This window comes from Lates calcarifer, linkage group LG14 (assembly GCF_001640805.2).
Source record: "Lates calcarifer isolate ASB-BC8 linkage group LG14, TLL_Latcal_v3, whole genome shotgun sequence".
In the NCBI taxonomy this organism is placed as follows: domain Eukaryota; kingdom Metazoa; phylum Chordata; class Actinopteri; family Centropomidae; genus Lates; species Lates calcarifer.
The window spans coordinates 4,964,968-4,981,541 of record NC_066846.1 but is presented as its reverse complement, the minus strand read 5'-3'; the positions used below and the strand labels follow the sequence as shown (position 1 = coordinate 4,981,541).

Genomic DNA, 16,574 nt, shown 5'->3' with positions numbered 1-16,574 from the left:
ACAAATTAAGTTACAGTATCCAAAATCTTTTCTTCTACCAGTTCTGTTCTGTGTCTTGTGTGTCAAGTGTCTTGTCCTGTTGAGTGCTGTGTTGGAGTCGAGTATTATAGGGTTGCGTTGAGTGCTGTGTTACTGAGTATCGCGTATTATGTTCTGTTGTACCTGTATTGATCTCTGTAGGGGAAATCAAATTTGACAACACAGGGGAATGTAGTTCACATCAAAGAAACAAATTTCCATAAATATCTACACAGCAGAAAGAAAAAGGGGGGAAAAAAAAAATGGGAATAATAGATAAAAAAAGATCTGTATGAGTACAAGGCTGTTGTCACATCTACAAAGGAAGCAGTTTCCTAATTCAGTAGTTTTTAATGTGTTCGGTTAGATGTGGCTGCAGACCACTGACAAATCAGACAACTTGAAATGCTTGACCCCGATTCGCTCAAATACTTCAGACTCCACACACTGTCTACAAGTGGTAATGTTAAACATGCTTTCTTTTTTATATTGACCTTATGCGGCCATCTCTGCCAAGAGCATCATCCCATTGTTCTTGATTTGGGATAGTTACAGTTTGCTCTGTCACCAAGTCTACAGAAAATGTTGGATGTGTCTTAGAGTAAGATTATAACAATAGCATACCATGGTCAGCTGATTCACAAAACCAGAGGGATCCTTGTCTGGTTTTGGAAACTGCACAACTATGGCACACAACTCTCTGGACTCTGTAGGGGTCCATGGTCTATACGCTTGCTTGTAGGGCTAGGGGTTTTTTCCCCAATTTCTTAAATACCTCTTTTCCATTACAAGTACAACTTTAAGACAGAATCAGTAACAGGGTCTAAATCTGCAAAAATTCTACTTACAGCACAGACTTCCTCACACACAGAGAAGAAGGGGAAGGAGAAAAGCCTTGCCTTCTTATGTGATACGAGTCGACTCTGTTTACCTTGTTCTCTGTAGTGTTAAGACGTCCTAGCTCATCCCTTGTTGTGATTGCCAAATTGGGGGGAAAGATGTGCAAAACTTTGCTCTAAATGTTGCAGATTCTGTCAGGACACATGTTTACAGAGAACTTTATCACTTTGACATTGCCAGGTTGAGGTCTCTCAGAACTAGTTCTAGAACTAGACATGCTGTCCAATCATGTCAGAAATCAAATGTGTATACAGTGACTTGTAGTCAGTGTGAAGAGGAGTCTGTTGAACCATATGCTGAACGCTGTGTTGTGTTGTGTTCTGTTGTACCTCTATTGATCCCTGTGGCGTAAATCAACAGCGGGAAGGTAGTTAACATCACAGAAAAAAATTCCATAAATACCTACACAGCACAAAGAAAAACAAATAGTATTAATAGATACAATAGATCTTGGGCATGTGGATACACGTGCAATGTGTTGTATAATATCTGTGGTGGCAACAGTTTAACAGTGACTGGTGTTTGGTTGTCTCAACCAGTGGAGGTAGGAGGTGCTGTGGTGTTATGGAGTCTGATGGCATGAAAGAGCCCCCTAAACGCTTTGAGGCACATGGATGGATGAGTCTGTGGCTGTTTAGGTGGCACAAAGCTTAACTTAATTAATGGCCGGCCGCTTTGCAGACTTGTGGGGTCAGAAGGTCAAGGCGGTGTGCAGAGCTTGGTGAGCTCCAGTCAGGCCACAGCATTCCAGACTTCCTGAAGGTTGGACATCTGGTTAAACAAAGAAAAGCACAATCAGTGAGTATATTGTGAGCAAAGAATACAGAAGTGAATAATGTATCTGAGAGAACACACCTGAAGACATTAATCACATGGCACAGAGGCGGCATCGGCATCATCAAGGAGGGTTTGTTGCAGCTGGGTCTTCCACTTCCTCACAGCTATCCAGGACACAACTCTTCTGGGTCACAGCTTCACACAGTGATTTTTCTGGAGGCGTGGGAAACTGCTGAACTGACTGCATCACCACATGGGGATTGGGCATCCTCCAACTCCTCCAACTATTCATCCAAAAAGTACAATTAGACATATGCTTTTTGGTGTAATTTATATAATAAATGTCTAACAATGTCTGAGGTCTTTGAGTGAAATAAACAAATTCTGCTCTGGATATGAAGGCCAACCTTTTCAGCACAAGTATTTGTGTCTGATTTAAATTGACAGGGCCCTTCAGACAGGACTGAACTGTCACTCAACTAAGGGTGTGAGTACCACAGCTGACCTTTTTGTTACAAAGAGGATTTTAGTGTCGGGGATTTCCTGACAACACCAGAGAAAACTCCTTCATTTCCTCTGCCTAAGTTATCCTGGGCTAAATACTTAAGATTACAAAGATTACACATGTGGAATCTGATGTTCCCTAGACCCTGAATCTAGGTGCCCTTATGCTTAGTCCATCTAGGTTTGTCACTTGGATGACAAAAACTGCATAGCGTTTAATCCTTTGATTTAGCCTTTTATTTCATTATTTAATTTGGATTTCAACACATCTGACTGTAGGCTCAACACACAGAGCTGGCACCCTGCTAAGATGCTTAAGAGGGATTTAATACATCTGAACTACATGTTGGATGGTTGGATAGCATCTTAAATCCCCCCCACACACACACCTTTCTAACATCAGCTAACAAGTATCCATGTTGCCCATCATCTGTAACTTTCCAGAATTGACAATCCGACTCAAACGTTTCATGCCACAATTGGCCATCCTGAAGAGTCATTCAGGACAAAGCTTAATCCAGTGAACTGGTTTGTTACACAGGAAATGGCTAGCACAAAGTTGTCAAGAAAGAATTTCTCCTCATCTCCTGATTCTGCAGCCTCTCCAAAGTCCCTCTCTTGGCATTAACCTTTATTTGGCTGCACATCAAACAATCCCACTGCATTTTCCCCAGCTCCCCTTTTCTCTTAATGCAGCTTTTCAGCATTCAGCTGCTTCAGTTGTCACATCTGCAAAGGAAGCAGTTTCCTAATTCAGCACTGTCTCCACGTGTTTGGTTAGATGTGGCTGCAGACCACTGACAAAGCAGACAACTTGAAATGCTTGACCCTGTTTTGCCCAAATGCTTCAGACCCATCACACTACCTACTACTGGTAATGATAAATGCAGCTCTCTCTTAAATGATCTCCAATTGCTGCATGTGTCTCAGAGTAGATCACATTAGAATACCATGGTCAGCTGGGTCACAAAGCCAGAGGGATCCTTGTCTGGTTTTGGAAACTGCACAACCACAGCACACTATGGCCTATACACCTATAGAATTTCTTAAATGTTTGTCTATTACACGTACAGCTGTAGGACAGAACCAGTAACAGGGTCTAAATTAACAGTAATTCTACTTAGAGCATAGACTTCCTCACACACAGAGAAGAAGGGGAAGGAGAAAAGCCTTGCCTTCTTATGTGATATGAGTCGACTCTGTTTACCTTGTTCTCTGTAGTGTTAAGATATCTTGGCTCATTCCTGGTTGTCATTGCCAAAAAAATGGCAAAAGTTTGCTATTGTTGCAGGTTCTGTTAAGGCATGTGCACACAGAGAACCTAAGATCTCACTCTGAATCTTCAGAACTAGTTCAGAATGTCAGAAATCAAATGTATAGACAGTGACTTGTGGTCACTGTCAAGAGGAGTCTGTTAAACAGTTTGGACAAATCAGGGTCAAGCATTGCATGTTGTCTGTTTTGTCAATGGTCTACTGCAACATTTTACCAAACATGTAAAAACAATAATGCCAAATTAGGAAACCACCCCCTTTCAGATGTGACAAGAGGAGCAGTAAATGTGAAAAGCCACATGAAGAAAAAAGGAGACTTGAGTACAATGAAGTGGGAAGTTTATGAGCAGCCAAACAAGGATTAATGCAGAGGGAGAGACTTAAGGGTGGATACAGAATGAGGAGGAGTGAGGAGGAACTCTGTCTTGGCAACTGTGTGATAGCAGTTTCCTGTGTAACAAACCAAGACACTGGACCAAGCTTTGTCCCAAATGACTCTCCATGCTGGTAAATCACAGCATGAAGTGAGTCAGTCAGATCATCGACTCTGGAAAGTTACAGACAGTGGGCAACACAGATATCTGTTAACTAATGCTGGCAAGGTGTGAGGGGAGGAAATTGCAGATGCAATCCAACCACTTAACATGTAGTTTCAACATATCAAATCCCACTTGGTCAGATTAGTAGGTTGCCAGCTCTGTTTTGGGCCTACAGTGTAATGTTTCTATTTAAAGTATGTCAATGCCAGACAACTGAGTAGGAGCAAACTGTAAAGCATGGTGACAAGTTGGTACACTTGACACATCAGTTTGTTTCTCATAGCCATCATTGCTCTCAACCTCATCACCACTAGACTGAAAATTAAGGAAATATACCCAAATTGGGTGTCCAGTGGATTTTTCAGAATCCTATCAGAGGTATCAGGGTTGTCTCTTTCTGCCAGGTTTACTCCCTCCCAGAGAACCTAAAACGTGCTACTGCGAGCTATACAATAGGACAATCCCACTTATGTATGAAACTGGCCAAATTATCACGTCAGTTAATACCGCAGTGCAAACTATCAGCGATTGATATGACCGTACCCTAGTGGCATATCGCTTTGCAGGGGATAAAATTCCCCTGCTGGGAGGCCTCCCAACATGCCGCGCAAATAAATATGGATACAAAACTATACCACACCAGGCTTACTTAAACTCAAAAGATTCTACTTGAGTTTCCAGTTGGAATTAAACTTGGCAGAGTGAAACAAGACAGGCTTTAACTTCAAAATCCATTTCAATGTGAGGTACAATAAACAACAAATAGGTATTGAAATTTGGGTGGTGATGATATCGACAGCAGCGCAACTACACTGTTAGGCAGCAAAGTATAGCAAAGCACAGTTCTCTCCCTTTAGATTTGTTAAACATCAACCACAACAACAACTACGCTGTACAAATCACAGCAAACAATGCATTTATTAAGCCTGAATAATGAGACTAAGTACCTCCAATGAACTAAAAGCATATTTTGACTGAATAATAACTGATCTGAGTTGGAAATCACCTAACTTTCAGAGTACAAGATGAGCAAATAGAAAAACTAATGAGCAGTCTCTAACCAACCTCAGATGGAACGGGATTTCCCCCTGAAATCATAGAAACCCCCGACTATCAAAATGCCTGACTTTTTATACTGTTATCGTGCAAACACTTCATCATCGAGACAGCAGTCATGGTTTAAAAAAAAAAAAAAAAAAAAAAAAAAGACACTTACTTTTGTTTGTAGATTCTCAGTCATCCAGGTCATATTATTTCTAAGTCCTACACAAAGGCAACTGGATACAGCTAAAGAAGCCTTTCAGATGAGAGGCCTTCAAGATCGGCACACAAAAAATGCTGGACAAGCACACATAGATTGACAAAGAGAAAGACAAACAGAGGCAGACAGGTGCTGCTGCAAGTGATAATTTTGGACAAACAAAAGATGGACAAACAGATAGGGAAAGATGAGCTTAGGCTTTATTGGGGTACCACAGCCAAGACAAGGCACCACCACACACACACACACACACAGACACGACAACAGGCTGATTAGAGAGATTTCTGACTTTTAACATAACATTACAAAATCCTCAGTCCAGCTCTGACCCAACATCTGATTCCATCTGGTCTTTCAGATCACTAGCCCTAACCCTAACCGTCAGTCTTTTTCTTACTGTGTGTACACAGGCCCACAAAACAAACAGAAGGTTATATAGAGGACTGTAGGAATGGGTGGGACTCCCAGTCTCACAGTCCTCTATAGAACCTTAAAAGATCTAATCATTTAAACAGCTGTGATGTTTAGATAATCAGTATAATCATACTCATCTATATGTTTGGATGATTAGAAGGACAGACAAACAGAGGCAAAATCTAAACAGCAATGTTGCACAGATGAACGAGAAATGGACAGATCGTTAGATGGGCATGGCAGCCAAGGAAAACGGTGAGGGATAGACAAGAGATGGCACAGTGGCCCAAAAATAATTTTAAAAAAATAACAAACAAAGACGCAAATTGTGTCACATTGTTGTGCACCAGTTAACACTTGCAGCAGTATCACAGTATGACGACGTTGGGTTTTATTACAATAAAGTTGTACTTTTAAGTTTAACCCCCGCTGTTAGCTGTGTTTCCTGAAACACATAGGTCATGTCTCTTTGCCTGTGCAGCAAACTTTGTCAGCCTTGTGTAGCTGTTGTTTATCAGTGGAATAGGGTTTACAGTTATGTTTCATGTTAGCTGCCAGAATAATTGTTGGGTTGAATTTAAGAATATAAGAATATAAAAACGGGACTCACCAATTGTAGATTTACCTAAAAAGAAAAAGTTAGTGCACAAATACTGATCCAAGCTTATGGATGAAGACAGAAATCAATGGCATGGTAGCTAGGACGAGGCACATTCAATAAATAGCCAATAAATAGCGTGATCTTAAACATCTGACCTTGTTTACACAAAAAAAAAAAAAAAAAAAAAAATTAAGGACCAGTAAACCATCTGCCCTCGGTGAACACAGAAATTATCTGATCTGCATTAGAGCCCTGAAAGAGACTCTGCACCACATCAGTCCTGGTCACACTATCACTAGCAGAAACAGACAGTCATGACATTGTGTAAGAGTCTGTGTTTGTGAGAGAGGCATGGCGGCCATCAAAAAACACAGAATACAAAGAAAAATGGCATTCACTGGTTCGTAGATCTACCTGGGGGGAAAAAAACCAATCTGAGTTACGTCTCAAACCGCTGAAAATTTGGTAATTTCCTAACCTTTAAATCCACTTTGGTATCTGTGTAGTATTATAGGTCCAGTAAATGAGTTATAGGTATAGAGTGCAGTATAATGAAACATTAAATTACATTATGTTATAAAGTTCATGAGGCTAAGGAACCAACACACCTGACCGCAATTACACTGACGCTAGCTTTTGGCTAACTTACCTTTCAGGTTGAGTTTTAAAGAACAAAGTTTGTCCAGTGTCTTTTCCCCAACACCTTACAACAGGTTGTTGTTCTGTTAATAATTAAACAAAAAAAATAAACATTAAAAAAATGCAAGTCAAGTCTCGAGCCTCTAATATTTTCCTGGCCCTGCAGGGACAGTTTGGGGATTTTCTTTAAACCATGTCAGTTCCTGGTGTAACATTAATATGATGCCACATATTGGGGATTTCATCAATAAGGTCAAACTAAGTACTGGAGAAAATGCACACCAATAACAGGGCGACGCCTAATATATAAATAATTCATATTGTTTAACCACTTCGCCGCCATTAAGTCGCTTGAAACTGTTAAAAGCACGACTCATTAAAAACAGCGTGCCCAGCGCCTGTGTTCTGCTTAAAAAAAAAATGCAGTTTTTGTCAATGGAGTCTGGTAGCGATTGCACCACCGGACAACAACGCATAATACCGGCCAAAAAGCTAACGTAACTGACTGGGACTTTAGGAAAACAGTACATTATGTGTTGCAAACGTCTGCGTCCCCACAGTGCAGTAAAGTTAAACATGTAGCTCTAAACAAACACAACAAGTCATAAGATTTACCATCCTAACATGCGTCAGTACATCAGCATCGACATTAACGCCACGCTAACGCGTGGCTAACTGACAGTCATCACTGACCTTTTCTGGGTTTGTTTTGCACCTCCTCCTGTAGTTGGACGCGATAGTCCCGGTGTCTCCTAACTTTTCTTAAAATTTCTGATAAGGGCGGTTTAGCTGTCAAGCTCCCGGCGTTTTAAATTTGGACTGAGCTGCGACGGCCGCACGCCATAGTGTGCGATTCTTGGCGTCTGACGTCAGAGTCTTTTAATTGGAGGGCACCTGCAGTGATGAGTTAAATGATTACGGAGGGTTGGAAAAAACAAAACTTCCCTCCAAGAAAAAGCTCTGAAAGATTTTCAGGGCTCTTTTCCCCCCACCCACGCAATGATAGCAATATGGCACAGTGTTAATATAGACAAGAAATTTAAGTGTGTTTTTTTTTTTTTACTGAAAATGTAAGGTCCAAAGATAAATAGCCTCAATAAAGATACAGTATGGATAATTAACAGATGATTTATGTGATTGTAAATCAGCATAAACTGGAGGAGCCTGGGATTGAACCACTGACCTTACCACTAGTGGGTGACCTATGCATAGAACACATGTTGCAAATTAAACATGATATCCAGTTGTTCACCTTTGACCTATGTTCTTTTCCCTTCCACCTCCACCTCTTCATGCACTAAGTCATCTGAGTTGACTTTTATCATGTTCAACATAGTCAGTTTACAGTAAAGAGAGGTTTGGTTTCTGGGAAACCACATGATCATCAAACCAAAAGTAAAAGTGTCACTGCAGAATAAAAGGGGAGTCTGCATCACAGGACTGCAGTGCCATACATGGAAAAGAGCAGTGCTTTATCTTCAGCAACAGGACAGGACTTACTTACAAATCCTATATAAATGAAAAAAAACAAACAAAACTCTGGATAAAAGCCATGAGTAGCCACCGCCATGGGTAAATCTCTTCTACCAAGGTGAGTTGCTATATTGTTTTGTCAGTGATTTTGTCAGTGACCAACATATTACTATTTGGAAAAGTGATTTCTGATGTAATATGACACTGCGTGTCCTTCAGGGCTTCCACAGTAAACTCTTATTCAAACTTGGCATGTAATAAAACAAATCTCCTCTCTCACATAAATCTCACATCTGAACATGATTCAGTAACTACTTAACCTTACATAGCCTTCATGTACACACTAATGTTGGTAACTGCATGCATTTCCTCTGAGATTTACAGCCTTATTGTGTGATGTTTTTTATGATTCATTTTTCTGTTTTTCTTAATTCTTTATTTCTTTTTTGTGTGTTTGTTCCTTTATTGTGTCTGTGTTGCTGTTTATGTTCTTGTCATTGTTATTCTCAGGTCTCTCCTGGAAAAGAGATCGTAATCTCAACAACACCGTCTGATTAGACAAATGTTAAATAAAAAACTAAACTGCTGGATAAAAGAATGATGCTGTTTTTATCGTTGCTAACACCTGAGTGCTGAAGACCTGAAACTCAGGATGAAAAAACAACAACACAAACCTAGAAAACACAGAATAATACTTGGCATTTGTAAAACTGTACAAAAAAGATTTTTAAAAAATCTGCAATGGACTGGTGATCTGCCCAGGATATATCCTGCCTCTTATTTTAAATTGTTAAATTAGCTAAACCTGAACCAACTACAGCAGTAAAATGTCTGTTTCACAACACCGCATCAGTAACAATAATCCCGTAATGCTGGAAAACTGCATAAAGAATGCTTAATAATAATTTATCATTGCAGTTACACAAATTACATATAGAATTCTTCTACTGTTGTACTATTTTTGTTGATAAGAATATATTCATGTGGTATGGATGAATGAAATTGTAATCTAGTATTTTTACATTTTTGTATTGCTTCTACTTGAGTAAAAGATCTGAATGCTTCTTCCACTATTGAAAAAATAGATCTGGCACCTGCTTTTTGTCATGTTTCAGGGCCTCAACTAGTAAGGTGTTCTCGTTGAATGAATGCAAATTGCATACATTTTTTTCTTTGTTTTCATATGTCCAATATCAAGACCAATTACTCTTAATTTCCATTAATCTTGACGCATTGTTGGCTGCATCGTTTTCTAAACTTAATCTTGTTTGCTTTTAGTGAGATGCAGATTGAATAATCTAGACCAGGTGTGGGATGACTGACTGTGTATCAACAATGCACAATTCAGAGGAGGAAGAGGAGGTAAACAGCTTAAACTGGAAACTTAAATAACAATAAAATTATAAGAGTTTGAGTGTGATTATGAATTGATTTGTTCAAACTGCATGTTTTTCTTAATCACCAAGGAGTTCTTTGATGAACCCAATTCCTTCCTTGAGCTATACTGTGAGGAAGAAGAGGACACTCGATCAACACCACAGCCTGACTGTAAGTGTGACTGTCAGTATCAGATTCAATTGAATGACTAAATAGATGCTGTAATCTGAATATACTGAGAGTCTGTTCTCCTCTGCTATCTTCTCTTTTCTCTTCTCCTCTAACAGATGTTCCTCCACCAGGAGAAGTAACAGTTCTCTATGCAGACAGTGAGACTGTTTCTCTTGGGTTACCAGTAACTGATTACTCTGTTAGATATACACTGCGTGTAGATTACTACAGTGACACACAGAAAGGCAGTTTGAGCATAGAGGAATCCAACATTGTGAAAGTTGAGGGACTGACTCCTGGAACTGAGTATACCTTCAGCATCACAAGGGTGGCAGAAAATGGAAATCAAAGCAAAGCAGCTCCTGTATCTGTCTTTACAGGTAAATATGAAATAACAACACAATAAAAACAAACAAACAAACAAAACAAGACCAAAGAATAGTCTTTGGGCTCATAACGTACAATGATCAGCCACAACGTTAAACAGTTTGAATGTTGTGGTTGATCAGTGTACTTATCACTATGTACAGTGTGTTCAGAAAGTATTCACACCCCTTAACTTTCTGCATAGCAAGAGACAAAAAATAGAGCAATTTATTGAAAACTGCATTTAAACTCAAACAGGCTGTTCATCAGCTGATCATTTGACCATTGCAACTGCAAAGATCTCCATGGGGTGTGAGAAACAATAATATGAATAACAGGTGATGGGTTTAATAATAACTGTTTTCATGTCCACAGAGACACAACTGGAGAGCTTACTGGCGGATGTGGGGTTGAAGCAGCACTACAGAGAGAAGCTATCCCTGAGCAAAATACTTCAGATTGATGAGAAGACCATCTCTGATGAACCTGCTAAGTGTAATTCAGATATTCCATGGTATTTTCTGAAGAAACTGATGATGGTTAATGTGACAGCTAGGAATGTTAAATGTACAGTGGAATGTAAGGCAAACAGTTGTGATCCATCAGAGAATAGAGAGTTAGATCTTAATAATCTGCTTGGCAGTCCAAACTCAGGTGACATGCTAAACCCCCTCGACATAATCACTGCTCTCTTTCTGTGTTCTGATGGTTTTGTACAGCAGGAACTGGCACTCAAAATGTCTATGTGTCAGTTTTCTGTGCCTCTGCTGCTTCCCAACTGTGACACACAACAGAGTACACTCATGCTTTGGGCCATGAGAGACATTGTTAAAGAATGCAGACCACAGTCACTTTCGCAATCCAAGGGCTTCATAGAAAACAGAATTGTTCTCTCTGAACTTCCATTGATATCTTTTGTGAGACTGGGGGAATGCTCCTTGTCCAAGTCAGAGATTCTCAATAAGCTTCTGAGCAATTCTCAGCAGTACCATGACACTTTTGTTCACCGTGATATGGAGTGTGGCGACAGTCCGAGAAGAATATGCAATGGACTGACTGAAATTACTTGGTACCTTCCTTGTGGAAACAAGAACATTGATATTTTCAGTGAGCCAGTAGCTGTAGCTAACCTTCGTGGGGACATTGCTTCATTTGAAACACAGTTTTCTTTTTTGTGTCAAACATCTGCAGCAGTTTTTGTGTTCTTTGACAATTTGGACGCTGACTGCAAGCTGCTTAATAACCAACACCACAAGGCACAGATCTTCTTGGTGGGTAACCATCAAAGCAAGTGTTTCAATTTAAATGCTCTAAAACAGGTAGCAGCCATCTTGGGCTTGACCAGCAAAAACATCATTATTAAGACTAAGCAGAAAAATGATGCAGACTTTGTCAAAAGTTTGAGGAAAACAGTGAAGGATGTAGTTGAGACCTCAAAGATGAAGATGAGCATAGAGCAGATGGCTGCCATTGCCCATGAACTGGGAATCTTGGTGGATGAAGACTGTCCAGAGTGCCAGAAAGCCAAAAAAAATGCAGATGCCATCACTGCAGAAATTCAAGACACCTTTAGATACAAAGAAGCTCAGCTTCCCCTGCAAGGCCAAATATGGAAGGAATTGACGAGCTTAGAGAAGGAAGAATTTCGGCTTCGAAAAGTTGGGTCTGAAAGCATTGAAAAATACAAAAGTGATCTTAAGGTACAGAAAGATAAACTTCGGGGTGAACAGAATTCTTATGACATTTCAAATGCAATGACATGCTTCATCGATGCAATATCAAGCCCAGGGACAGAGAGGTGTTATTTCCTGAAATGGATGCGAATTAACCTTGATAACCTGTCTCGAGAAAAACTGTCTGACCTCAGAGAGCAGTACAAAAAGAAATGTGAGAATTCTGAAAACAAAGATGAGATCAAAGACATTGACAGAGAACTTTCCAACAGTTCACTGGGGACTGAACATTTCTTCCGTGAAATGGGTCAGATCTATGAAGCTTCAGTTTTCCTTCCAAAAACACACCCATCACGGCAACAGTTACAGCATCTGCCCAAACTCTGTGCAGGATTGTTGCTTGATGGATTTCCTCTTGAGCTTGTAGATGGAGATGCATCCAACATTCCTCTCAGATGGGTGAGTGATGTTCTCTCTCAGCTCAATGACTTGGTGTCTCCTAAGAACAAGATACTGGTTGTCACAGTTCTTGGAGTTCAGAGCACAGGAAAGTCAACTCTTCTTAACACCATGTTTGGAGTGCAGTTTGCAGTCAGCAGTGGGCGATGCACTCGAGGTGCTTTTATGTTGCTCATCAGAATCAATGATGAAGTTAAAAAAGTACTCAACTGTGACTTTGTGGTGATCATTGACACTGAGGGCTTAAAGTCACCAGAGCTTGCACAACTGGATGACAGCCATGAGCATGACAACGAGCTTGCAACGCTTGTCGTGGGGCTGAGTGATATCACCATCATCAATATTGCAATGGAGAATTCAACAGAAATGAAGGACATCCTACAGATAGTTGTGCATGCTTTTCTCAGGATGAAAGAGGTGGGCAAAAAGCCTAAATGTCAGTTTGTTCACCAGAATGTGTCAGATGTTTCAGCCCATGAGAAGAACTTAAGAGACAGAAAACTGCTCTTGCAGCAGTTAAATGAGATGACACAGGCAGCAGCCAAAATGAAAAAGAAAGAGGAGAACAAGAGCTTCACGGATGTGATGGAGTACAGTCCAGACACTGGGAACTGGTACATTCCTGGACTGTGGAATGGAAACCCACCAATGGCACCAGTCAATGCAGGGTACAGCGAAGCTGTATATGAGCTCAAGAAAAACATCATCCAACTACTGGGAAATTGTGAGTCATCTGCTAACAATATCTTGGAGTTTAAAGAATGGATCTCAAGTCTGTGGAATGCAGTAAAGCATGAAAACTTCATCTTCAGCTTCAGAAACAGTCTAGTGGCTGATGCATACATGAGGCTGTGCACAGAATTCAACAAATGGGAATGGGAATTCAAAAAATACATGTACACATGGGTTACAAATGCTGAAACAAGAATTTCAAATTTTGGCACAGTTTCTGCAAAACCTGAAATAGCTGACATGAAAGAACTTGTAATGTGTTTGAAAAGTGAGGCCTCAACAGAGCTGGCTAAATGGGAGACAAAGCTTCTTGAAAATTTGACACAGCACTTGGAGCAAAAAGAGGGACATGTCTATCTAGTGGAAGCATACAAAGAGGAGTTTGCAAACAGCGCAAAGAGCCTTCGACGAGAAATGGAGAGCTCTGTGTTCCATCAGCTCACAGCAGCAGCAGCAGAAATCAAACAGGGAATGACAGAACTTGACAAAATCAAGGAAAATCACACAAAAGAAATTGATAAGGCAGTGTGTGCACTGATTGATAAATGTCGAAAGAAGAATGTCCAGATGAGAGATGAAGAACTGGACAATGAATTTGATAAGATGTGGAATGAAACACTCAAGGAACTGTCCTCCTTTAAACAAAAGCCAACAGATGTCTTCACCAGTGTATCCCACTGCCTGAGAAAGAATCTGTCACACAAAGGGAGTCATGCATGTGAATTGGTGCTTCAAAAAAAGCTGCAAGATTATGGACTGGTGCCTTTCAAGTATACAGTTGAAGGACTGCGCAAGATAAAATGCATAGTAACTGATGTTTTTTACAGTGAAGATCATGAAATGACTGTACAAAAACTAGCTGACAGCATCATAGCTAATTGCACTCAGTTTGTGATTGAAAAAGTTGAAAGAAAAAACAATTACTCTGACACTTACATCCAGGAGATCCTACACATGATTGATGAGAAGCTGGAAAACAATCGGAATCTTAAGACAGATATCAAGTTTGAGGTTTCTCTAAAACAGCACATCTGCGGGGTCGCAGCCAGATACTTCCAGAAAATGCATGAAGATTTCCTACATGTGAATGATCCTTACAGATGTCTGAATCAAAACAAAGAAAATTTTCGTACTGATTTTAAAGATGTGTTCAATGAATGAGACCAATGCCAGAAGAAGGCAGAAGAATTCACCAACAGATGCTTGAAGCCTGCAGTCGAAGACTTTGTCAACCGTTTCCTGGGTCCCGTTATCATTGATGAAATGCTAACACAGCAGCAGTTCAGCACAAGAATATCTTTCCAATATTCAGTTTTACTGGATTTGCTTTCAAAGGATGACTTTGAAAACTATTTGAGCTACATTTGCTCTTATGAGGAATATGTAAAGGAGTGGACACTTGAACAAATAGTGAATCACTTCTCAAATGGTTCCAAGATGTTCGAGTTTGAGGTTCAACATCTCCAGTCAAGTATCAGCAGCATAAATGATGCTATCAACAAAGCCAAAATGAAAAAGAGTGGCAACTTGAAGACATTTGTTGAACATGTCTGTCAGGAACTTGGGGATAAACTGGTCATTTCCCAGGATGCTCTTGGTGCTTTCATGATCCTGAACAATGCAGACCAGGAACAGTTTGCTCACTGGTTCAAAGAGTGTGTGAAGGACATGGCAGAAGGTCTTAGAGAGAAGTTTAAAAACACAACCATCTAGATGAAACTAAAACATCTTCACGTGAAGCCTCAGAATGAGCTCTTCACCAAAGTGATTGGATGTGGTAAAGGGTGTCCATTCTGTAAAACTCCCTGTGAGGCAGGAGGAGAAGCCCATACTGAGCACTGGGCTTCACTGCATCGGCCAGAGGGTCTGGGTAGATACAGGTGGAGCCAGACGAAACAACTTGTCACTGACATATGCTCATCATCTGTGATCAGTGATAAGTGTTTTCGCTGTAATGCTACAAAGAATGAACGCCATCCCTTCAAGGATTACACAAGTATTTTCCCAAACTGGAAAATCGATTCAGATGGAAGCTATGAGGCATCAAACTACTGGAAATATGTGATGACTAGGTTCAACAAAGACTTTGCAGAAACATACAAGGCAGAGCCTGCTGATATTCCTACGTCTTGGAAAGATATCAAATATGTACAGGCAGAAGAAAGTCTCAAAAAGTCATTTAACATTAAGTGAGAGACTACATGCTATGTGGTTACAGAGGTGCACATTCTCCTCATTACACTGATTCATTCATCATCATCATTCATTCATCATTCATCCACTAATGGATATATATGTATATTTTATATGACACACACACAAAAATAGAAAATCACAAATAGTAACCTACTATATATAATGACAAGACTGAAGTAAATGCCGGGTCAAATATATTTTACCACTTAGGTATAAAATATGGAAATACAGAAAAATCATTAGGGCTCACCTAGTAGGTGCACATTCTCCTTATTACATTGACTCATTCATTATTTCCCTTTTAATAAAAATTATAATCTTTAATATCTTTAACATATACATATTGATGAGCACATTTTTAAATACTTTATGATATTCTGAGTCAATGAACATGCTAGGAGGACATGTAAGAATCATTGTAAATCAAGTTAAATCTAAATTTGATGATGATTCTATGATTTTGTGATGAATATCATTATATTGCCACTGAAAAGATGTACATAGATAATCAAAGCAACAAAGCATCAGAAAAACAGTTTTCTTGTAATCAATTAAATATGATATGCAATCTGTTACTGTTTGTCTGTGAATTACCTATCAAACATTTACATGTATTGTTTTATCCCTGTTTTTTTAAGATTACTCAGTCTATGAGTCTATGTGTGTATATGGTATTGTCATAATAGAGCAGAAGCTTCTTGCTTTTCAAAAATCAGAATTTAAAAGTCAGTCTGTTTTTGTTTCTGTGAAGTATCTGTTGCATAGTATTTACATGCATTTCTTTCTTCTAAAATATTATTCAATCTGTATGTGGTATTATAATAAAGTAATAACTTGTTCAGTACAATATGCCTTTAAAATCAGAACCTTAAAAATCTGTGCTTTTGTGTCAATGAGGTGTCTAATGCAGACTATTTACATTTTCATTGTAGTAAAAGATCATTCATTATAGGTCTAACATGTCATCTGTACATTAGAGAGGTTTTTCTTTTCTTTTCATTGGGCATAATATGTGATTTCCTTATGCAGAATTTAGAATCTCATTGTTTTTATCTCATTGAATTATCTGGTCCCAAATATTTACACTTTTAAAAGAATTAAATCATCATTTATTATATGTGATATTGTCAATATATATACATGACTTACTCTTATTAACTGACTCAATAAAGAAACTAAATCAGCAGTCTGGTTTATGAA

General features: G+C 39.3%; 1 protein-coding gene and 1 pseudogene across 1 annotated transcript; both read left to right on the top strand.

Moving 5' to 3' along the window:
- Window positions 1–9,735: 9,735 nt before the first annotated feature.
- LOC108902157 (interferon-induced very large GTPase 1) lies at window positions 9,736–16,560 on the top strand. Its single transcript, XM_051075741.1, has 5 exons — window positions 9,736–9,762; window positions 9,867–9,948; window positions 10,065–10,106; window positions 10,690–10,809; window positions 11,506–16,560. The coding sequence occupies exons 1-5, from the start codon at window positions 9,736–9,738 to the stop codon at window positions 14,337–14,339; spliced, it is 3,105 nt and encodes a 1,034-aa protein (XP_050931698.1). The 3' UTR covers window positions 14,340–16,560.
- On the top strand, window positions 14,442–16,560 carry LOC127143268 (interferon-induced very large GTPase 1-like; annotated as a pseudogene).
- Window positions 16,561–16,574: the final 14 nt, after the last annotated feature.

Excerpts from the sequence above, each read along its gene's own strand:
- LOC108902157 (XM_051075741.1), top strand. The coding sequence starts at position 9,736 with ATGCACAATTCAGAGGAGGAAGAGGAG. Across the intron at positions 9,949-10,064 it reads ATCAACACCACAGCCTGACT|ATGTTCCTCCACCAGGAGAA; the intron begins GTAAGTGTGACT and ends CTCCTCTAACAG. Across the intron at positions 10,107-10,689 it reads AACAGTTCTCTATGCAGACA|AGACACAACTGGAGAGCTTA; the intron begins GTGAGACTGTTT and ends TCATGTCCACAG.